Here is a 24,319-nt window from a genome sequence, read left to right as displayed (position 1 = left end):
AGGGAGCCGGCCAGAAGGTAAACACCCACGGGAGGGAGCCACAAACTTCTAACACAGAATGGAGGGAGGGAGAGGAGCTTGTTGGGACATGGGAGGAAGAGAGAGGGGCGCATTGGGATGAGGAAGGGAGAGAGCACAAATTTCAAACAAAAGATGGAAGGAAGGAGGGGACATGAACTTGGGACACAAAATGGAGGGAGGGCAGCATGAACTTGGGCCACAGGATGGAAGAATGGAGGGAGTGAGAGAAAGAGATGGTAAGGTGGGAGAGGGAATAGAAAGGCAGAATTGGGTATCTGAGTGAGGGGGAAGGAGAGATGGTGCACATGGGGAATGAAGGAGGAGGGGAATTGTTGGGCATATAGTAGGAGAGGAATGAGGTAGAGATGAGAGGGATAAAAGTTGGATATGGTGGTAGCAAGGGAACAGTGGGATGAATGCAAAAGGATGCAAGAGGGGCCTAAAGGAGGTGGAGAAGGTGGAAAGAATACTAGGATCCGCGTTACTTATAAATTCAACTTCGTTCTTAACATGTATACTGCATGTATTCTATACATAGTTTTTTGAGGGGATTTTTAACGTTCTACCTTATTCTGCTGTTTTTTTGCACTTGTATCTTTTTTTGCATAGAAATTCCTCTTCATACATGCTTATCTCTTCCATACCCTGGGCCTGACTCCCCAGATTTCTCCTTCCTTAGTCTAGAACCTGCTCCTGGCATTCTTATTTCTCACCCAGCTTGAGCCCCCTCCCTAGGTTTGATGTATCACTCACTCCTCTGACCCCTGGCAAGTTCAGTCCACATTATTCTTTAGGGTGGGCATCCTAGCTTCTCTCTCTCCCCTTCACACTACACCCTGAGCTTTTTAAAACCCCTCTTTACCACCTGAAACCATCCCCCCCAATACACACAAAATCATGGTTCTATTCCCCCTTCTTTGCATACCCTACCATAGCTTTCTCACAATAACGCCTTCCTGTTTCCTCTATACCTTTCTCCCCCTGGTTCACACACATGTTCCCACACCACATTAGTACATTACAATCTCAGTGGAATTGGGTTCTTAATGCCGGAAACATAAGATACAGGCAACAGAGAAGTTCAAAAATTCCTCATCTCAGTGATTGAAAAGCAAGAACAGCAATAGGTTTATTGTTCCTTATGCCTCCACATCTGTCTTAGGACACTATCTGGTGTGCTGATTATCAGAAGAGGAGGAGAAAATGTGTGTTATGCCATTCCATGTCATCCTACTTTGCCACTTTGGTGCTGAAAGCAGAAATTGAATTATGCATAACACCATAGACCCCCTATGGTTCAAATTCTGCGTTCTGTACTGGGTGACGGAAGAGTGCAGACACACACCTCTGCTTGACATAAGAACTGGGGAAGGGGGTTCATATGGCTTGAGGGTATTGGGGGATGGGGATGGAAGATGAAGGGTTTGCCACAGAGGAGGAATGGAGGGGAGAGCAACAGCACAAGCCATCACTTGCCTCCTAATCTCTGTGCAAATTATGCAGTTCGTCATAGCATAGAGTTCTCCTATAACTAGAAATAAATACCTGAAGGAGACGAGGGACAGGAAAAAAGATACAGGTATTTAAATACTTGAAAGTCGAAAACCTTTTCAAAGGAAGGAAAGCTGCAGAATTAGAGGTCACAAGGAAGTAGATTCAGGGGCAAGGAAAGAAAATATATTTTCACAGAAGGTATGGTGAGTGCATGGCATGCCTGTGCAGGTGAGCTAATGGCGACAAAACAGTGTGGGATACATAAGAACATAAGTAGTGCCTCCGCCGGGTCAGACCACAGGTCCATCCCGCCCAGCAGTCCGCTCCCGCGGCGGCCCAAAACAGGTCAAGACCTGTCTGAATCATCAGAAGGGGCTCCCTTGCCACCTTGGTTTCCCATTTAAGTCCTGCCTTCCTATCGAAGTCCTAGCCCTCCGGTCTTGCACATGCACGACCAGGTTAGTTTATACTCATTACCTGATTTACTTCCTATACTTGTGTTACCTCCCAGTTCCTCCCTCAGTATCCCACGATCCCTTTATCCCTCAGGAATCCATCCAATCCCTGTTTGAATCCTTGTACCGTATTCTGCCTGATCACTTCCTCCGGTAGCGCATTCCAAGTGTCCACTACCCTTTGGGTGAAAAAAAACTTCCTTGCATTTGTTTTGAACCTATCTCCCTTCAGTTTCTCAGAATGTCCCCTCGTATTTGCTGTCCCCTTCAGTCTAAAGAATCTGTCCCTATCCACCTTCTCTATGCCCCTCATGATCTTGAAAGTCTCTATCATATCTCCCCTGAGCCTCCTTTTCTCCAGAGAGAAGAGCCCCAGCCTATCCAGCCTCTCGGCGTATGAGCAGTATTCCAGCCCTCTTACCAATTTCGTTGCTCTCCTTTGGACTCTCTCAAGTACCGCCATGTCCTTCTTGAGGTGCGGCGACCAATACTGAACGCAGTACTCCAGATGTGGACGTACCATCGCTCGATACAAAGGCATGATGACTTCCCGTGTTCTGGTTGCTATGCCCTTCTTTATGATGCCCAGCATCCTGTTGGCTTTTTTCGAGGCTGCTGCGCACTGTGCAGATGGCTTCAGTGATGCATCCACCAGCACACCCAAGTCTCTCTCGAGTCTGCTGTCTCCCAACAATACCCCCCCCTAATTTGTAGCTGAACAACGGGTTCTTTTTTCCTATATGCATGACCTTGCATTTGTCCACGTTGAAGCGCATTTGCCATTTGTTTGCCCAGTCTTCCAGCTTGTCCAGGTCCCTTTGTAGGTCCTCACACTCCTCCCTGGTCGTAACTCTGCCGCACAGTTTGGTATCGTCTGCGAATTTTATAACCTCACACTTTGCCTCCTTAAGTAGCCGATACAGAAGAGAAAAAACCAAAACAGAAACTGCAGACCATGTGCAAGATGTAGGCACTGTTTATTACAATATTAATGCAGTATGGTAAATATACCACCTTATTACCAACCAGTGGACCCAACATGGTCCGTGTTTCGGACAACACCTTCCTCAGGAGTCCGTGGTGGATAAGGTATATACAAACCGCATTGACCAAATCAAACAAATGTCGTTCCGGCTCCAAAGTACAGTGCAGCACTGCGTCGCTATCGCATCCCTGAGGAAGATGTCCGAAACACGGACCGTGTTGGGTCCACTGGTTGGTAATAAGGTGGTATATTTACCATACTGCATTAATATTGTTATCCCAGGACAAGCAGGCAGCATATTCTTAACGCATGGGTGACGTCACCGACGGAGCCCCGGTACGGACATTTTTCACTAGAAAGTTCTAGTTGGCCGCACCGCACATGCGCGAGTGCCTTCTCGCCCGACGGAGGAGTGCGTGGTCCCCAGTTTCTTCGTTTCTGCGGAGCGAAGAAGACGCATGTGGTTTCAACGGCCGTTGAAAACTTCCTTTTTGCCTTCCTGCTCACGTTATTTTCTTGTTTTTTCTCTTTTTCCCTTCGGGTTTCTTTTTTTGTTCTAAATAGTTAAAAAAAAATTTTGTTTTTTCTTTATTTTTCAGGCCGGCCCCGGCGGGGCCTGTTGCCATCATACAAGCCTCCGGCTTTGATTTTGCAGAGGCCATGTTTCCCTTCATGCCCCCTCAACCGGGCTTTAAGAAGTGCCAGCGGTGTGCACGCCCGATCTCTCTCACTGACCCACACAATTGGTGCCTACAGTGTTTGGGTCCAGAGCATCGGGCTGACACCTGCACCCGCTGTGCCACTCTTAAGAAATGCACCTTAAAAAATCGGCAGATCCAGCAGAACATCCTTTTCGGTACCGGATCTGCTATGGAAACTGCCGCGACGTCGACGGTACCGCAAAAGACGGCACCGACCACTTCGACGACGCCCGATCCTTCCTCGGGGTCGCTGGCACCAGGTAAGCCGGCTAAGAAGCCTTCCACCTCCCTTGAGCGCCCACCTGCCACAGTGGCGACGCTGGTCCTCCCGGCCTCACGCCGACCCCGCAAACGCTCCACCCCGATCTCGGTGAGTGCCTCGTCATCGGCCTCCTCATCGCCAGGGCGTGGAGCAGCACCTATGGAACCGAAAAAGAAAAAAGCGGTACCGGTGCCACCCCTGGATGACCGCATTGCGGCCATACTCCAAGACAAATTGCAGGAACAGCTGCAGCAACAACTCCAGCACCTGCTACCGACCCTATTGGCACCACTTCTTTCGGTACCAGACCGGCCCGAGCCTCGCACCATCCCACCGGTGTCCACCCCCTCGGTGCCACTCAACACTTCCATGCCAATCCTCTCGGCTGAACCACTCCGTTCTCGTTCTGTGGTACAGACCCGCTCTGAAGCCGATCCTCCTCGGGACCAGGAAGGGCACCGGTCTTCCCGGGACCGAGAACGACACCGCTCTTCCCGGGACCGGGATCAGCACCGGTCTTGCTCTCCCGGTACCATCTCAATGCGCTCTGACAAGTCTCTTTCTAAGACCCGCCACACTGAGCCTTCCACCCCGACATCTCGGCGTGCGCACACTGACATCAGGGACCCGGACTTATGGGAAGAATCCCCTCCCGGTACCGAGGAGGACGCATCGTCCACAAACGAGGAACCCTCAGTGACCGATGCTGCTTCCAAGCCTGAGCAATCCTCTTTCACCAAATTCCTCAGGGAAATGTCGGCGGCTCTTTCTATTCCTTTAGAGTCCGACTCCAAAAAGTCCCAGGCCTTTCTGGATGCCTTAGACTTTGAACAACCTCCCAAAGAGTTCCTCAAGTTACCCGTCCATGACATACTGCGGGAAACTTTTTATAAAAATTGGGAAAATCCACTCACTGTCCCCGGAGCTCCTCGTAAACTTGACAGCCTATACAGGGTCATCCCAATTCCGGGTTTTGACAAACCTCAATTGCCCCATGAGTCTCTCCTCGTTGAGTCTACTTTAAAGAAAACTCAGGGCTCCAGTGTTTATGCCTCCACCCCTCCTGGCAGAGAAGGCAAAACGATGGATAAGTTTGGCAAACGCCTTTATCAAAATGCAATGCAGCCAACAGGGCGAATAATTACACATTTCACTTCTCATTTTATATGAAACATCTTGTGCAACAACTATCCGCCCTACAAAAATACATCCCTGAACGCAAAGTTCCACTCTTTGAACAACAAATTTCCAGTCTCCTTCAACTGCGGAAATTCATGGTGCGCTCTATTTATGATTCATTTGAGCTGACCTCCCGAGCATCTGCCATAACTGTTGCCATGCGGCGTCTGGCCTGGTTGAGGGTATCTGATCTTGACATCAACCACCAAGACCGCCTAGCTAACGCACCCTGTCTTGGGGACGAACTTTTTGGGGAGTCCCTGGATTCGACCACCCAGAAGCTCTCAGCACATGAGACCAGATGGGACACTCTGGTAAAACCTAAAAAGAAGGCTCCACCTGCTCGTCCTTATAGACCACAATCCTCTTACCAGCGCAGGTTCTCGGCCAGGCCTCTCAACCCGCCCCAACAGCAGCCTCGAAGACCTCGTCAACAACAACACACTCAGGCTCGCTCTCAATCTCACTAACCTGCCAAGCCTCTTCCTCCGTCAAAACCATCTCAGCCCTTTTGACTCTTTTCTCCAGGGCATAGCCAGTCTTCCACCATCATTACCTCTTCCTCAGCCAATCGGAGGACGTCTCCAACTCTTCCTCAACCGTTGGGAGGTCATCACATTAGACCTGTGGGTCCTCAACATCATCCGCCACGGCTACTCTCTCAACTTCCAGACTCTTCCACCAGACAACCCTCCAATAGAGTCTGTGTCTCACTCCTCCCAGTCCCTTCTCCTCCTAAGGGAGGTCCAATCCCTCCTTCTTCTCAATGCCATCGAAGAAGTTCCCACAGACCAAAGGGGTCAGGGATTCTACTCCCGCTACTTCCTGGTTCCCAAGAAGACAGGAGACCTTCGTCCCATCCTCGATCACCGGGACCTCAACAAGTGTCTGGTCAAGGAAAAGTTCAGAATGCTCTCCCTGGCCACGCTTTATCCTCTTCTCTCTCAACACGACTGGCTATGTTCCCTGGACCTCAAAGAGGCCTACACTCACATTCCAATCCATCTGAATTCCCGTCACTACCACCGATTTCAGATTCAGCACCGCCACTATCAGTACAAAGTGTTACCCTTTGGCCTAGCATCATCGCCCAGGGTGTTCACCAAGTGCCTTATTGTAGTGGCGGCCTTTCTCAGGTCTCACAACCTCCAGGTGTTCCCCTACTTGGACGATTGGTTGGTAAAAGCACCTACGTCTCCACTTGTGCTTCAAGCCACTCAGTACACCATCTCCTTCCTCCATCTCCTGGGGTTCGAGATCAACTACCCCAAGTCGCATCTACTTCCCACACAGCGACTTCAGTTCATTGGAGCCGTTCTCGACACCACTCTCATGAGGGCGTTTCTCCCCTCCGACCGCCAACGGACCCTTCTCCACCTCTGCCGTCAAGTGCTCCTTCATCATTCCATTCCAGCTCGGCAGATGATGGTCCTCCTGGGCCACATGGCCTCGACGGTCCATGTGCTTCCTCTGGCGCGACTCCACCTCAGAACACCTCAATGGACTCTAGCCAACCAATGGTCACAGACCACGGATCCTCTTTCTCATCCCATCTCTGTGACATCGTCTCTTCAGCAATCTCTTCAATGGTGGTTGAACTCATCCAATCTTTCCAGGGGTCTACTCTTTCATCTTCCCCTCACTCCATGATCATAACCACAGATGCCTCCCCCTATGCATGGGGAGCTCACCTGGCAGAACTCTGCACTCAGGGACTCTGGACACCTCAGGAGCGTCTACATCACATCAATTTCCTGGAACTCAGGGCCATGTTCTATGCTCTCAAGGCCTTCCAGCACCTTCTCTACCCTCAGGTTCTTCTCCTGTGCACAGACAACCAAGTCGCCATGTACTACATAAACAAGCAAGGCGGCACCGGATCTCCCCTCCTCTGTCAGGAGGCCATCTGCATCTGGACCTGGGCCACGGCCCACAGTCTTTTCCTCAAGGCTGTCTATATCCAGGGCGAACTGAACTCCCTGGCAGACAATCTCAGCCGCATCCTTCAACCTCACGAGTGGACTCTGGATCTTCCCACTCTCCGCTCCATCTTTGCTCGCTGGGGCACTCAGGTGGACCTCTTTGCAGCTCCTCACAACCATCAGCTGCCCCAGTTCTGTTCCAGACTCTTCTCTCCTCATCGTCTGGCCCCGGATGCATTCCTGCTCGACTGGACGGATCGGTTCCTCTATGCCTTTACTCCACTGCCTCTGATGTTGCGGACGTTATTCAAACTCCGCAGAGACAGAGCCACCATGATTCTCATCGCCCCTCGGTGGCTTCGTCAACACTGGTTCTCCCTCCTACTCCAGCTCAGCTCCAGGGAGCCCATTCCTCTTCCTGTGTTTCCTACTCTACTTACACAGCAGCATCAGTCTCTACTACATCCCAATCTGTCCTCGCTCCACCTGACAGCTTGGTTTCTCTCGGGCTGACCTCCCCAGAGAATATATCTCAGCCTGTCCGTCGTATTCTGGATGCCTCCAGGAAACCGGCCACCCTCCAATGTTACTAGCAGAAGTGGACCCGGTTCTCCTCTTGGTGTCTGCTTCATCATCACGATCCCACCTCATTGGCGGTGGAACCTGTACTGGACTATTTGCTCTCTCTCTCTGACGCTGGCCTCAAGTCGACCTCAATCAGAGTCCACCTCAGTGCCATCACTGCGTTCCATGAGCCTATCCTCGGAAAACCTCTCACGGCTCATCCCCTGGTTTCCCGTTTCATGAGAGGCCTCTTCAATGTCAAACCACCTCTGAAGCCTCCTCCAGTCGTCTGGGATCTGAATGTGGTTTTATCAGCGCTCATGAAACCTCCGTTTGAGCCTCTTGCCACAACTTCGCTCAAATTTCTTACATGGAAGGTGCTTTTCCTCATTGCCATCACCTCTGCCAGGAGGGTTAGTGAGCTGCATGCACTGGTTGCCGACCCACCTTTCACTGTTTTTCACCATGACAAGGTGGTTCTGCATACCCATCCTAAATTCCTTCCCAAGGTGGTCTCGGAATTTCACCTCAACCAGTCCATTGTGTTGCCTGTCTTTTTCCCTAAGCCCCATTCTCATCCTGGGGAACAGGCGTTGCACACACTGGACTGTAAGTGTGCCCTTGCTTACTACCTTGACCGTACCAGGGCTCACCGCTCATCTCCTCAGCTCCTTTTGTCCTTCGACCCTATCCGTCTAGGTCGTCCTGTCTCCAAACGGACGCTTTCCAACTGGCTTGCTGCCTGCATTGCGTTCTGTTATGCTCGGGCCGGTCTCTCACTGGAAGGTGCTGTCACGGCCCACAGGGTCAGAGCTATGGCTGCTTCTGTGGCTTTCCTCCGTTCCACGCCCATCGAGGAAATCTGCAAGGCTGCCATTTGGTCCTCAGTTCACACATTCACTACTCACTACTGTCTGGATACCTTCTCCAGACGGGATGGGCACTTCGGCCAATCTGTATTACACAATTTATTTTCCTAATGGCCAACCATCCCTCCTCCCTCTCTGTTAGCTTGGAGGTCACCCATGCGTTAAGAATATGCTGCCTGCTTGTCCTGGGATAAAGCACAGTTACTTACCGTAACAGATGTTATCCAGGGACAGCAGGCAGATATTCTTACGACCCACCCACCTCCCCGGGTTGGTTTCTTAGCTGGCTTATCTTAACTGGGGACCACGCACTCCTCCGTCGGGCGGGAAGGCACTCGCGCATGCGCGGTGCGGCCAACTAGAACTTTCTAGTGAAAAATGTCCGTACCGGGGCTCCGTCGGTGACGTCACCCATGCGTTAAGAATATCTGCCTGCTGTCCCTGGATAACACCTGTTACGGTAAGTAACTGTGCTTAATAAACAGTGCCTATATCTTGCACATGGTCTGCAGTTTTTGTTTTTGTTTTTGCTTGCTGTTTGTTTACTGCAGATTCCGTTGGATTTTCTTTTCGGATACAGAAGAGAACCTCCAAATAGCAATAAAATGGGCCCTAAGAAGGCAGCTTTATTTCTAATAATAATAATAATTTATTCTTATATACCGCCATACCAAAAATTCTAGGCGGTTCACAACAAACTGGGCAAGTACATAAAATACAGATGAAATAATAGTGACTCTACAATGATTGGATTACCCTCAGCTCAGGTTTTTGTTTTTGCTCACAGCCATTAAACTTGGAGTTTGCCTGACTTGCTAAGCTTTAGGTTTAAACTTCTTATTGAACAGTATAAACCTCTTAAAGCTTTATATTCAAGAAAAATATTTAAACCTGAAGCTTTATATTTGTTTAGATCTGGTTTCTAAAGAATGAGATTCTGATTCTAGTTTTGCTTCAATACGTGTCTTCCCTCTCTCCCCTTTTCTGCCAGTAGTAGCAGCCTTTGCCTCTGAGGCCTGAGTGACTGGCTTTCAGGAGGCAGCTGGAAATCTTGTTCACTGCAGGATTTCCTACAGTACCTGGAAGTAAAGATTAACTGACAGTTCCTGGTGATACTTTTTTTTACTGGACTAAAGTACGGTAATAACTTAGCCTGAAACTGGTTTGACGAGATGCTTGGTTCTTTCCCTCCATGGCAGCTTGGTTCAGTTAACCCTGGAAGTCGCATTCCTCCCACAGGCTGAATCACAGACGGAATACAATATTTCTTTCCATTCATAACATGGAAAGGAAACATTCTCTAGGACTAAAGTGAAAGAAGTGTCAAATGAACCCTTCTTTAAACGCCTTTCCCCTTATCAATGTGTAATCGGCACTGCCTTGGAGACTTCAAAAATGTGTTTTACACTAATGTACTCATCTGTTGGGAGGACTGCATTGAATTTACTCTTTGTTGTCTAATGGAAGAAAGAAGATCCCCTTCTTTGTTATGGTTAAGGCCTGCTTGACATTAAAGATGCATCTAGCCAATCTGTCAGCCCAGTTTTCCAGACACCAGAGTAAGATTTTTCTGTCAGTTTGGTCTTCTTATTTAATAATAATAATAATAATTTTATTCTTATATACTGCCAAAGCCATAGAAGTTAGAGGCGGTTCACAGCAAGAAGTGCTGGACAATCAGCGACGAGGTTACAATCAAAGTCAGCAAAGAGTTTACAATCAAAGTCAGCAATAAAATCTTACATAATGAAGGAATATGAAAGCTATGTAGTTCATTAGGGTTACTGGTTGAGTAAGCAGAGCCTACCTCCTACTGTCAAAAGTCAAATAGTAAATGGATGCGGAAGCCAGCGGTACCCTTATTATCTGTTACTTGAGGTCAGGTGGGGGGTGGGGGTTTGGGGAACGGGGGGATTTCAGTGGGGTAGCTTTTATTTGGCCAAGTCTGGGTTATAAGAACCCAAACCTGGTCTCTGATTGTTTAACCTCTGCTGTATCTGTTAGGTTTTGCTGTATTCTTTTATTACATGAAAATGATATATCTGTTTGTATTGCTCTTTGCTTTGTTTCTTGAATAAATCATCTAGCCCAGGGGTAGGGAACTCCGGTCCTTGAGAGCCGTATTCCAGTTGGGTTTTCAGGATTTCCCCAATGAATATGCATGAGATCTATTTGCATGCACTGCTCTCAATGCATATTCATTGGGGAAATCCTGAAAACCTGACTGGAATACTGCTCTCGAGGACCGGAGTTCCCTACCCCTGATCTAGCCGATTTAATTCTTGATATATTGCTTTAAGAGCCATCTGAGGTCTGTCTTCCTCTTAAGTTTCAAGTTTAAGCGGTTTGTACAAAATAAAAAAAGTAAAATAGGATAACATACAGGACCTACTGGAACGATAGGATTAAGGTAAAGAAGTATATTATAAAATAGATAAGAAAGGTTTGGAAATGTGTGTGCAGGTTTCATGGCATAGACGCCCATGAGTCTCCCTTTCTGCCTATAAGATTTAATAGGGATTTCTTACCTGGCATGGAGGGATCAAGGTTTGCGTGCTGGGAGGCAAGGAGGTTGAAATTTTTGTTTCATCTGGTACAGGAGGATGGCACAATGAAATCTTTTGAATAGCTGTGCGTATATGCAGATCAGGTTATGTGGTTTCTTCAAAGAAATAAAACTTGTGTTTTTGACAGGCAGGAATTACTGTCCATGGCCCATACCTTTTGGTTCTCAGATGAAAGTACCCCTCAAATTCTATGATTGGTATTTGAAGGATGAGACTCCCTTGCCTGACCATGCTAAACTTCAGGCTTCTTGGTCCCAAGATCTTCAGGTGATATTGCCTGACGGTATTTTGAATGCTTTGAATAAATTGCCCACTTTGAGGAACTAAATGTACTTTTGGGAAATGCATTATAAACTGTTATTCCAATTGTGTGTGTCCTCTAGATGGGCATGCTGTGCCAAGTTTAGACCCACTGCAACTTGTGACAAATGTGGCCATCCGGATGCCATCCTGGGCCACATGTTTTGGTCTTGTCCGGTAATCCAAGCCTTCTGGACTAGACTTTTTCCTATATTGGCAATATTTGGAGGACTATCCAACCTTTGTCTACATTGCCATTTGGGGAGCTTCCATCTCATCATTCCAGACAGCTGGGCACGAGCTCCTTTTTACGATGATCTATTTTGACTGCATTAAAATGCATCTTACGCAGATGGCTGGATCCGGAGGCCCCTACTATCTCGTTGTGGAGGACTCAGATGATTGGCCTGCTGACCTGGGAACGCAGGGGTGTTCTTGACTTCTCTACTGTACAGGACCTGTGTTTCACGGCCACTTGGGGCCTTCTGGAACACTATGACTTCTGTGGCCAGGAGCTGTATCTTGAACTGTTGATTGTATTGTACTTCTCATGCTCTCTAGTTTTCCAGTTAACTGTTCTGAATATTCAACGGTGGTCAGGGATTCCGGGCAGGATGGGGGTTCTTGTTATATTGAAAAATTGTTCTTTTATGAGTCTAGTAATATTTCCTGTTTGTTTTCATTCTGTATTCTGTTTCTTGCTCAATAAAAATCATTTAAACATAAAATAGAAAAGAGAGCCATAGAGGGGAAATACAAAAGATCCACCGTGCTGGTCCCATGTTGCCTTGAATTTCTATCACTTGTTTGGTCTTCAGTGTTTCTTGTGAGAAGCTAATCCATTAGTCTACCACCCTTTCCATGAAGAAATAGTTTCTGGTGTTACTCTGAGTTTTTAGCCCTTGCCAGCCTCTGATTGTCTCTTTGGGAATGTCATTGGAAAATTGACATCTTATGCATTTTGCAAACTTCCCCCCCTTTTTACAAAACTGTAGTGGTAATAACTCCGATGCTCATAGCTGGCACTAAAATCCGTGCTGCAATTTTGTAAAAAGGGAGGGGGGGTTATGATGTGTCTGTTGTGCCCTACAGTCTCTGCTCCCCTTTGAAGTAGATGTATTTAGTAAAAGTATGTGCCGATGCATACTTGGTTGGTTTGGGTGCCTAAAAGAGTTTGGATTAACATGAATGTAAACTCTTTTGCACTTGCAAAATTTTTTGTGTGCAAAAAACTTGAATGTATGGAAAAATATAAAAATTAAGACATTGCATTACATTAGGGATTTCTATTCCGCCATTACCTTGCAGTTCAAGGCGGATTACAAAAGAATTATCCAAGATGTATTACAACAAGAACTTACAAAAAAAAAAAAATTGGTCATTTTCAAAAAGAGTAAGAAATGGGTAAGGTTATTTGTTTGGGGTAGTTGCTTTAGTGAGAGGTGGAGTTTGAACTTGCGGTATTATTTCTTTTTTCAGAGTTTTCTTGAAGAGTATGGTCTTTATTTCTTTTCTAAAAGTCTTGTAGTCGAGGGATGCCGTCAGTAGATTGGCGATTTGGTTGTCTAGTTTGACTGCACACAAAGAATACAAAACCTTTATTTAAAACAAGGCAAACTAAACTTTTTTTTTTTTTTTGGGGGGGGGGGCGGGCTGGCTGTGCCTATTGCTAATATTTAAATTCTTAACTGTCCTTTCAGAAGGCTTTTCATACAGGCCCAGTACCACTTTGGTAGTTCTCTGGATTATCAGTATTCTTTTGGAGACTCGGCTTCAAGAAATGGATCCGGTCCAGGTGTTTACAGAGGGGATTGGGGTGGTCATATAGCAATGCACTGTGATAATATATATAATCCTGTTTCTTCCACTGGAAAGCTTTATTGCAAGGAATGGTATCTGTTAGGCCTGATCTGGTCTCTTTTACCAGGACTGGAGTTATTCTGCCCAGGAGTTCTTAACCTCTTTAATTGAGCAATGAAACCCTCACATACTTTTCCTAAACCACAGGTCTACTAGAGACTACCAACAAGTACATATACAGTAGAATCTCAGTTATCCGGCACCTATGGGGATTGGTGGTTGCTGGATAACTGTTTTTCTGGTTGCCTAAAAGTTACTGTATAATGCAGTACTGTATAAGAACATAAGCAGTGCCTCTGCCGGGTCAGACCATAGGTCCATCCTGCCCAGCAGTCCGCTCCTGCGGCGGCCCAAACAGGTCATGACCTGTCTGAATCACTAGAAGGGGCCCCCTTGCCACCTTGGTTTCCCATTGAGTCCTATCTTCCCATCGAAGTCCTAACCCTTCGGTCTTGCACATGCACGAGCTGGTTGGGTTTCTATACTTATTACCTGGTTAGCTTTCTATACCTATGTTACATCCCAGCACCTCTCTCAGTATCCCACGATCCCCTTATCCCTCAGGAATCCGTCCAATCCCTGTTTGAATCCCTGTACCGTACTCTGCCTGATCACTTCCTCCGGTAGCGCATTCCAGGTGTCCACGACCCTTTGGGTGAAAAAAAACTTCCTTGCATTTGTTTTGAACCTATCTCCCTTCAGTTTCTCCGAATGCCCCCTCGTACCTGTTGTCCCTTTCAGACTGAAGAATCTGTCAATATCCACCCTCTCTATGCCCCTCATGATCCTGAAGGTCTCTATCATATCTCCCTTGAGCCTCCTTTTTTCCAGAGAGAAGAGCCCCAACCTATCCAACCTCTCGGCGTATGGGCAGTGTTCCAGCCCTCTTACCAGTTTCGTTGCTCTCCTTTGGACTCTCTCAAGTACCGCCATGTCCTTCTTGAGGTACGGCGACCAATATTGAATGAAGTATTCCAGATGTGAACGCACCATCGCTCGATACAATGGCATGATGACTTCCCGCGTCCTGGTTGTTATGCCCCTCTTTATGATGCCCAGCATCCTGTTGGCTTTTTTCGAGGCTGCTGCGCACTGCGCAGATGGCTTCAGTGATGCATCCACCAGCACACCCAAGTCTCTCTCTAGACTGCTGTCTCCCAGCAATCCCGCCCCCAATTTGTAGTTGAACAACGGGTTCTTTTTCCACGTTAAAGCGCATTTGCCATTTGTTTGCCCAGTCTTCCAGCTTGTCCAGGTCCCTTTGCAGGTCCTCACACTCCTCCCTGGATCTAACTCTGCCGCACAGTTTGGTATCGTCTGCAAATTTTATAACCTCGCACTTTGCCTCCTTATCCAGGTCATTGATAAATATGTTGAAGAGTAACGGCCCCAGCACCGATCCCTGTGGCACACCGCTCGTGACTCCCCGCCAGTCAGAATATTGTCCCTTTACTCCGACCCTCTGCAGTCTACCCGACAACCAGTGCTTGATCCATCTGTGCACATCCCCTCCCACCCCGTGGTTCCACAGCTTCCTAAGCAGCCTTTCATGTGGCACCTTGTCGAAAGCCTTTTGAAAATCGAGGTAAATGATGTCTATGGGTTCCCCATTGTCCACCTGACTGCTTATTCCCTCAAAGAAGTACAAAAGGTTTGTTAAGCATGACCTTCCCTTACAGAATCCGTGCTGGCTTGTTCTCAGTAGGCCATTTCTCTCGATGTGCTCGCAAATACCATCCTTGATCATAGCTTCCACCATCTTCCCTATAATTGAAGTCTGGCTCACCGGCCTGTAGTTCCTGGGGTCACCCCTCGATCCCTTCTTGAAGATAGGTGTGACATTCGCCAGTTTCCAGTCCTCTGGTACCTCTCCAGTTTTCAAGGATAGGTTGCAAACAATATGGATTGTGCCCGCTATTTCTTGTTTTAGTTCCTTCAGAACCCTTGGGTGGATCCCGTCTGGGCCCGGTGATTTGCCGCATTTTAACCTGTCTATCTGTTTGAGGACATCCTCCTTACTTACCTCTATGTGTTCCAATTTTTCAGCCTGTTCCCCACTTATGAGCTTCTCTGAATCCGGTATGTTAGATGTGTCTTCTCTCGTGAAAACCGACGAGAAGAACGTGTTCAACCTCTCAGCTACCTCTTTATCCTCCTTAATCACTCCCTTCCTATCCCCATCGTCCAACGGCCCCACCTCCTCTCTCGCTGGTCGCTTCCCCTTTACGTAACTGAAGAATGCCTTAAAGTTCTTCGCCTCCCTGGCCAGCCCCTCTTCGTAGTTCCCTTTTGCTTTTTTAACCTCCCGGTGGCATTCCTTTTGGCATTTTCTGTGCGCCTGGTGATTTTCCTCCGTTGGGTCCTTTTTCCATCTCCGGAAGGATACTTTTTTGTCATTTATTGCCCTCTTTGCCTCTGTTGAGATCCAAACCGGGTCCTTTGATCGCTTGTTCTTGCCGCCTTTCCTGAAACTGGGGACGTACATTCTTTGTGCTTCCTGCAGGGTGTCCCTGAATAGGGTCCAGGCGCTTCCTACAGTCTCCATCCTAAGGATGTTTCTGAGCTTCCTCCCCACCATTTCCCTCATAGCAGCATAGTTCCCTTTCCTGAAGTTGAGCGCAGTTGTTGCGTTCCTCCTTACTGTGGGTGTCCCCCTTTCTAATGTGAATCTGATCGCATTGTGGTCACTGTTGCCTAGTGGTCCTCCCACTTCTACCCCTCTTGCAGGCTCCCCTAATCCATTTAGGATGAGGTCAAGAGTAGCACTCCCTCACGTCGGTTCCCTGACTAGTTGCTCCATGAAGCAGTCCCTCACAGCGTCTACAAATCCTGTTTCCCTAGCGCAGTTGGAGTGACCCGTACTCCAGTCAATCCCCAGGTAGTTGAAGTCCCCCATCACTGTTACACTTTCAGTCCTGCATTCCTGTCTCAATTCCGCTTCCAAGTCATGTCCGACTCCTTCTGGCGTACCAGGTGGGCGATAGTACAGCCCCAGTTTTATGCCTGCACCCTTGTTTCCCGGCAATTTGACCCATAGCGATTCCAGCCCCTCTGCCTTCGTTGCCATATCCATCCCGACCGAGTAGATAGATTCCTTTATATATAGTGCTATGCCTCCCCCCTTCTTGTGGGTCCTGTCCCTCCTGTAGAGCTTGTACCCCGGCAGCGCCACATCCCATTGATTCTCCTCTGTCCACCATGTTTCTGTAATTCCAATTATATCCAGGTCCTCCCCCTTGGCCACGACCTCTAGTTCACCCATCTTGGCCATGAGGCTTCTTGCATTTGCGTATAAGCACCATAGGTCCCGTTGTTTTTCCTCCACCTCTGTATTTACCTGGGCCGCCTCCCCTTGAATTTCGGGCAGTTCTCCTGTTCCCTGTGCTTCTGCTTTGCCCTCAGCCTTTACCCTCGTAGTTTTCGGTTTCCCCACATTCCCGCCACCCCACTTCCCCGCTTTTCCTCTGGGTTTTCTAGCCCTACCGGCCCCCTCCTGGGCTATCATCCCTTGAGCCTCCATTTGATCCCCCTCGCCTTGTGGCACCTCTATATTGCCCTCAGCTTTTGCCCTCGTGCCACCCAGTCCCCTTGTGTCTCCATGCCCCTTAGTCTCCTCCCAGCAAGCTCCCCTTACCTGATGTTTCCCTCGCTGTCTGATCATAAGATCCACCGGTCTCTCTACTTCCTCCTTGCAGTCAGCCCGTTCAGCATCTGTTCTGGATACTGTTGTCCGAAGCGTCAACATCAGATCAGCTGTCGGCTTTCCCCCTCTCCTCAGTTTAAAGCCCTCTCGATCTCCTTCCTCACATTGGCTGCCAGTAGTCTAGTTCCCGCTGTGCTCAGGTGCAGGCCATCCCGCCGGTAGAGCTTACTCTTTCCCCAGAAGGACGTCCAGTTCCTCACAAAGTGGAAGCCCTCCTCCTGGCACCATCTCCTCAACCATGCATTCACAGCCTGGAGGTCTGCCTGCCTCTTTGCATCTGCTCTCGGTTCTCGAGAGTGTCTGCCATATCTCAGTTTTCTCCCTCCCTCCCGTCCTGAGGCACCTGCGCAGCAGCGGTCCTGAATCGCAAACCCCCCCTCCCTCCTCTCTTACACAAAGTGTCAGCCAGTCAGCAGGAGGCAGCGCTCAAAACAGGCTGCTCGCAACCAGCCCCAGCAGGGCCGTTCCTCTGATGCATGACACCTGTTTTGAGCGCTGCCTCTTTCTGACCAGCAGCCGCGTCGGGTAAGGAACAGAGAGGGAGCAAGCGAGGGGGTTTGTGGCTCAGGACTGCCGCCTGCTTCTGCTGCGTCAACGCTTGAGGGAGGGAGGGGATGGTTTGCGGCTCAGAATTGCTGCTACGCTGGTGCTTTGGGGTGGAACGGAGGGAGGTTCAAGACTCGGGACTGCCACCGCTTCTACTACCGGGGCTTGAAGGAGAGAGGGAATTCGCAACTTAGGACCACTGCCACTGGTACTTTGGGGGACTTCCCCTTTGCTCCAATTAACTGAGAGTCTATTGTACCACTGTTAGCTGCTAACAATGCCAACATGTTGCTATCATTACAGTACTACATTTATATTACCAAAGAATTCATGCTTAAACTACAATGCTACATAAACTGTACATAATATTGAATAATGTGCCTGTATGAATTCTAAGTGAAGTCCTCAGCCTGAGAAATTTACCCAACTAGTTATTATTACTTGGTCAAATTCCTTTCAAAACTGTCTAGAAAGTTTTCAATAAATTACTTCAGATTTCAAGACCCTTCTCTGCACGCCATTTGACCTCTTCCACACCCCTAATTTAAGAAGGTCTGTGCTAGGCAGTTCTTGTGGATGACTGACTGTGAGCAGAATTACAGTAGCCTCATTGCATTCCAGCTCCTTTTCTTTGGGAGGTCTAATGGTTGATTGCAGACAGTCCAGCTCAGCAGTTACATGCCAAGGAAATGAGTGGGCAGTGGCTTTACAGAAAATGTATTTATTTTAAAAATTTTAACACTTAAACAGAATGCTCTGAAAAGCAGAGTGGTCAATTTAGAAAATATTTCAAGGCAGATTGCCATTTCCTTCTCTCCGCTGTCAGTTATTTTGCAGATGACTTTCTTGGGGTTTTTTTTAAATTCTTTATTAATTTTCAATATTTTCAATAAGTGCAATACAAATTAAATAACATTTTATATTTAAGACAGCACTTAATATTCTTTCAAGATACAAATCAATCTATATCCCTCCCCCCACCATATCCCATAACTATTATAAATTTTTTATTTAATAATCAAATCTTCAAAAAGCTCATTATGATATACATTTCATATCCATAAGAGATAATAAGCACTAATAAATAATCCAATACATTAATTTTACAAGAATTCAGAGAATCATTTAAAATATTATTTAAATATAAATAAATAAAATAAGTGTGATCTTCAGACAACCAATTTACCCATGCAAACAGCTTTGAAAGTCATCTGCAACAGGGATTGCAGATGACTTTCAAAGCTGGTTGCATGGGTAAATTGGTTGTCTGAAGATCACGCTTATATATTACCAGTATTGTAGGATTCCATAGAACTTGCATGTTTAGCCAAAATGAAGGGAATATGTTTTGAGTGGAGATTAGATATTAATCCTCAGAGACTGGAAAATAATGTGCACAGATTTGAAACTACGTTGAAACTTTGGCAGAAAATGCAGATGGGAAATACCTGAGGGTTCTTTGTACTCATGGCAGTCTTCCAAGGAAATATACTTACCTACGAGTGCTTTCCCCTCTGAAAATTAGGTATAAAGTCCATAAGTATTTTGCACCTTGATTTCCAAGATTTCCCCTTTTATGACAGTCTTCCTTTTATATGACTGAGGTTTGTAGCATAATAAATGACAGCAGATAAAGACCTGAATTGTCCATCCAGTCTGCCCATTAGTTATTCTCATTAAAATACATGATTAAATTAACTTGTCTCTTCTTTGATATTTCTGGGCCTAGGCTAAAAAACACCTGGTTTTGTCCTAGGTTCCAACTGCTGAAGTTGCCATCTAAGCTCACTCCAGCCTATCCAACCATCCCATTACTTGCAGGATATCTACTGTAAAGTCTGGCCAGAACCGTCCTCATGTTCCAAGTTAGTGGAGTTCTCATTGATGCCCTCCCCAGCCCATCCTACGCAGAGTCACCATATACGAGACACAAACCGTACAAGTCCAATACTGGCCTTAGTTCTTTAATTTATACCATTTGTTTTCTAATTAGAGATCATCTGTGTTTATTCCACACTTTTTTTTGCTGGTTTGATTGGTATTTGAATCATAATTCAACATCCACCTTTTTTAAAAAAAAAATCTTTATTCATTTTTAAGCCATACATAAGTGCAACATATTATACAATCATATTACACTACAAAAGCACTTAAAATCAATCAAATTGTAATCTATGACAAATAGATATATCACCCCCCCCATACTCATATTCAAAAATTGCACTCAAATTAAAGAATTAAAAAATATTTTCCAACCCTCCCTCCCTGGATGTGCATGACCAAAGGGCAAAATCAACAATCACTCTTTACAAAATTTTGTCAATGACTCCCAAATCTTCAGAAACATTTTGTAATGTCCATGTTGTATAGCCATAATACGTTCCATTTTAAAAACGTGACACAGAGACTCCCACCAAAAGGTATAGTTCAATCTATCCCAGTTTTTCCAGTTCCTTAAAATAAGCTGTATGGCAACCCCTGTCATAATAAAGAGAAGTTTATTATTATGAGATGATATTTGGCTTTTAGCTCTCATCAAAGTGCCAAATAGCACAGTGTCATATGTTAGTGCCACTGGATTTTCCATTACTTTGTTTACCTGATCCCAAATAGATCTGCAAAATTGAAGTATCGAGGGACAATAATATAATAAATGATCTAATGTCCCAGATTCAAGATGTTAGTGCCAGCATCTATTAAACTTGGAACTATCTAACATCCACCTTTTAAAGCACTGCCGTTATGATAGTATGGAAGGAGTTAGACTGCCCCAGAAATGGTCAACCACAAGGCAGAATATACAAAATACAGTGGTGCCTCACACAACGAACTTAATTCGTTCCAGGAGCAAGTTTGTTATGCGAAAAGTTCGTTATGTGAAACGCGTTTTCCCGCAGTGACTAACGACTGCCTGCAGTGCCTGCACGGAAGGATGCAATACATCGGCAGCGATCGTGGAAGCTCGGGCGACTTCGTTGTGTGAAACGAAGTTCGTTGTATGAATCATGAAATGAAGTTCGTTGTGTGCAGCGTTCGCTGTGCGAGGCGTTCTTTATGCGAGGCACCACTGTAGTTGTTTAACTTAGGAGAAAATGTCTGACTACCCGTTATGCAGTCCTAGCAGTGTCAAAACAAGATGTTTTTCAGGTTGTGATCCCTTTCTTTGTAACAACTTAATTATCTGCAAGAGTGTCAGAGACATTGCTGAATACCGCCACAAAGTGGATCTATGGAAAGAGCAAATTCGATCATGTGACTCCTTTGCTTTTCTCTCTCCATTGGCTCCCGGTTTATTTTAGAATTCAGTTTAAGTGTTTATGTATTGTTTTTAAGATTTTACATGGTATCTTTGCTCCTCTTGTTCCTCTGCTATGGAATGTTTATAGATTTTCATATGCGAGAGACATTCATCGATTTAAACTTTCTCTTCCTTCTAGGAAAGGAATTCAAGGAGTTAAGAATTTTAGCAGCTCTCTAGCGTTTAAATTTCCCCAACTATGTAATGAACTTCCCCTAATTTTGAGGTGTCCCAGTTCCTTCCAACTCTTCCGTAAACTTCTAAAAACTTTTTATTCGCTAAACATTTTGAAAACTAATGCTTGAATTTCATTTTACTTAATTTTTATTATTAAACGCGTCAAGCTTCCTTTGGTTGAAGACCCAGTATATAAGGTTAAGTTTTAGTTTAGTTTAGGGCCAGAAGGAAAAGTTTGTCTTTTTGTGGATGATATGAAAATAACCAACAAATTGGACACCCTGTAGGAAGTAGAAACCATAAGAAGAGATCTCCAAAAATTGGAAGAATAGTTTGAGGTCTCGCAGTTAAAATTTAATGTGAAAAATGCAGAATGATACACTTGGGGGGTGCAGAAATCCAAATGATATGTACAAAATAGCAGATGAGAGCTTGATAAAGACAACTGAGGAGAGCGACCTTGGGATGTTGGTGTCTGGAGTAGAAGCTTACCAATTTAAATTGATTCACTTTGACTGAATCAATTCAAATTGATTTGTTCTTGGGAAAAAATCAGACTCACTGATTCAGTGCAGGCCCATAAGAGGGTGCTCCGAGGACCACCGTCATCATGGTCTGGGAACTTATCTGAAGCGGCAGCCTTCAAAACGCACTACTCATGCCGGTGTCAGGCCTTCCTCTCTGCCGGGTCTTGCCTTCGTGGGAACAGGAAGTAGGCGGGACCCAGCAGAGAGAAAGGCCTGATGCTGGCAAGAGCAGTGAGTTGTGAAGGCTGCTCTACCAATGGTGTGTGTGTTCGGGGGGTGATGAAGAAAGAGAGGGGGGAAGGGAATAGGGGTGAGTTATTAATGCATGGATGGAGGGTGCAGGAATTTCACTGCCAGGCTGACTAGATGATGGCTGACTGTTTCACCTCCATTCATGGATGAAAAGATACTTGTGACAGAAATGGACTGTGTGAGACTGATCAGCCCTCTTGTACTCCAAAATACCTGGCTTGTGTTCATGAGACTGGGAAATTTCTCTGTTAAGTTTCAAGTTTTCAAGTTTTATTAGGATTTTATATACCGCCTATCAAGGTTATCTAAGCGGTTTTACAATCAGGTACTCAAGCATTTTCCCTATCTGTCCCGGTGGGCTCACAATCTATCTAACGTACCTGGGGCTATGGAGGATTAAGTGACTTGCCCAGGATCACAAGGAGCAGCTCGGGGTTTGAACCCACAACCCCAGGGTGCTGAGGCTGTAGCTTCAACCACTGTGCCACATGTCACTAGCTGAGATTTGTTATGTCATCCAAATACTAATGGATGGATCTTACTGTATTATGTATCTTGGAGGCTAGCGATATAGGCCAGAATGTAGTGAATTTGCTGCAATGAAAGAAAAAAGAATTTGTCTTTCTGTGAGGAATGAATGGGTTGTTGGAGCAACTTTACCACAGTTAGGTAGAGTTAGTTTTCTAACTGCACTGAGGGATAGACTTTGAAGGTAGATGACTCTGCTTCTAAGGAAGGGTGGAGAGTGGGTATTAGGTAGAGGAGAATTCCTCTGGAAAGAGTTGGAGGTGAGGGAATGCTGGTGCAGGATTGAAAAGTAGAGAAATGAGGTAGAGATGCATAGCAGTTTGTGATAGAGGGTGAGCACTCGGCAAAGGCCATGATAAGGAGAGGTGAGCTGGAAAGCCTTTAGATATGGACAATGCTTGTAATGAGGAATGGATGTGGTGGGGGAGGTGCCTGCTTGTAGGTAAGGGCTAGAGTGGTGGATCTTCGCGTGGGGATGGGTGGCTTAATGGTGACCAGAGTTAGGATGACCAGAGAGGAATATCTGGATTTGTGGACAGCATATGTTTTCATGTACGATTCGCAGGATGTTTATTCCCCTGCGTTTTGCTCCCACTGACTTGTCTATCTCTCTCAATTAATTTAGCATGATGGTTTACATGGATAATGTTGAAGACGTGGTTTGCTGTTCCACATCAATGTACTCCATTCATATGTCTCTGCAGGAGGACAAATACCATGTGCAACACCAAATATGCCAAAATGAGTTCACTTCCCAGTGCCTAAATAATTCATTAATTACAAAAAAAAAATAAATAAATAAAATTACCAAGTCTAATAGAGAAAGAAATGGGCAGGAGAGGAAGGATTTACTGCCCCTGCTCCCTACTTTCTCTGGTCAGACTACATTTAGCGTGATACGAGATATTTGGTTGCTATTTCTCCTGCCTCCACACAGAGTTTGCCTTGATTTTTCTAAGTTGGTTTGGGGAAAATTGTCACATCTGCTATCTTTCCATTTCGCACTGTATGGAGATGGCTTCTTGAAGCTTTTTCCACATTAGGTTTTGTCTGCATGTTTGTTTCAGATATTTGGGCGCTTGTTCTACATGAAGGTCAGTCTGTGTTTTTGTGTGCGACTGAGGTGCGGCATTCATCAGCGTATAGCATGTAGGGATCTATAGAAGTTAAACTTGTTCTGTGTTCCCATTTGCACCTCCTAGTAGCAGGTATAGTATTGTTCTGGCTTGTTGTCACATTCTCAGTGTTGCCTTTTCATAGGTAGGGTTGTGTCTTTCTGAGTCCTGACATGCTGTGTCTGTTTACAGAAGAGGTGGTGTAGCAGTTCTGTTGGGGTGCTCTCCTAGTCTGGGTAGGTTTTAGGCTAATAAAGAACCTAAGAAAGAAGAACTGATGGAATGATAAATATTGGATTATTGTAATAACAGTGTTAATAGCCAAGATTTCTTTCTTGTTTAGGACCTTGGCGCTTATCCTTTGTAGTTTCTCTCTGTCTGCTTTCCGGCGGGTGGGGCTGGGTTGCATCTTGACATCCAGTTTCCTGTGAGCGGAGGAGGGCTGACTGGATACAGGTAAGGGCAGTGATGTCATGGCACTCCACACCACCTGGGTTATTGAACTGGGAGTTTCCACGAGAGGGAAACGGGCTGCTGCAGGCTTAGGGCAGTGAGTCAGACAGGGGAGAGGCTCCCAGCGCCTGCTCTAGGAACTGGTGGTGCAGACAGAGACAGGAAAGATGTTCCCGCTGGAGGAGAAGAGTCGCTTCGAGGGACTGAATAAACGGCTCTCCAAGCTATTTGGTAAGGAAGCAGTTGTAAAAAATGAATGCAAGCTGTGTTACTGCTGAGGCAAAGCTTAATGAAGTTGATCCAGTTCACAGAAAAAGCTTTGGGAAGTCTGCAGAAAAGTCGTTAGGTCAGGGAAGTGGTGGGAGAAACCGACTCTCACCTGATTCTAGGGATAGAGATATAGAAAGGGGATGGATAGAGAGCTCTTTTGCTTGTGTGTTTGAAAGCCAGCGAGAGGTCATCTGCTGTTAGTCTCATATCTGAGATTTGGTGCAGGTCAGCTGGGAGTTGGTGATACTAGAGGCTGTTTCTGTGACTCGCA

General features: G+C 46.3%; 1 protein-coding gene across 8 annotated transcripts in view; it reads left to right on the top strand.

Annotated features, from left to right (window-relative positions):
* Positions 1-24,319, top strand: part of PLEKHG3 (pleckstrin homology and RhoGEF domain containing G3) — a 188,920-nt gene that overhangs the window by 103,172 nt on the left and 61,429 nt on the right. The window contains exon 1 of one of the 8 annotated variants that reach the window (XM_033952111.1): positions 23,759-23,781. The exons of 6 other annotated variants lie outside the window; for them this stretch is intronic. Coding sequence is in view for 1 of the 2 variants with exons in the window: in XM_033952104.1 (XP_033807995.1) it covers positions 23,946-24,009 (64 nt within the window). In the remaining variant the exon portion in view is untranslated. Of the gene's footprint in view, positions 1-23,758; positions 23,782-23,881; positions 24,010-24,319 lie in introns of those variants that run through there. One more of the 8 variants, XM_033952104.1, reaches the window with a different exon arrangement.

This window comes from Geotrypetes seraphini, chromosome 7, assembly GCF_902459505.1.
Source record: "Geotrypetes seraphini chromosome 7, aGeoSer1.1, whole genome shotgun sequence".
Lineage (NCBI taxonomy): Eukaryota > Metazoa > Chordata > Amphibia > Gymnophiona > Dermophiidae > Geotrypetes > Geotrypetes seraphini.
This window is presented reverse-complemented; position numbering and strand designations above follow the sequence as displayed.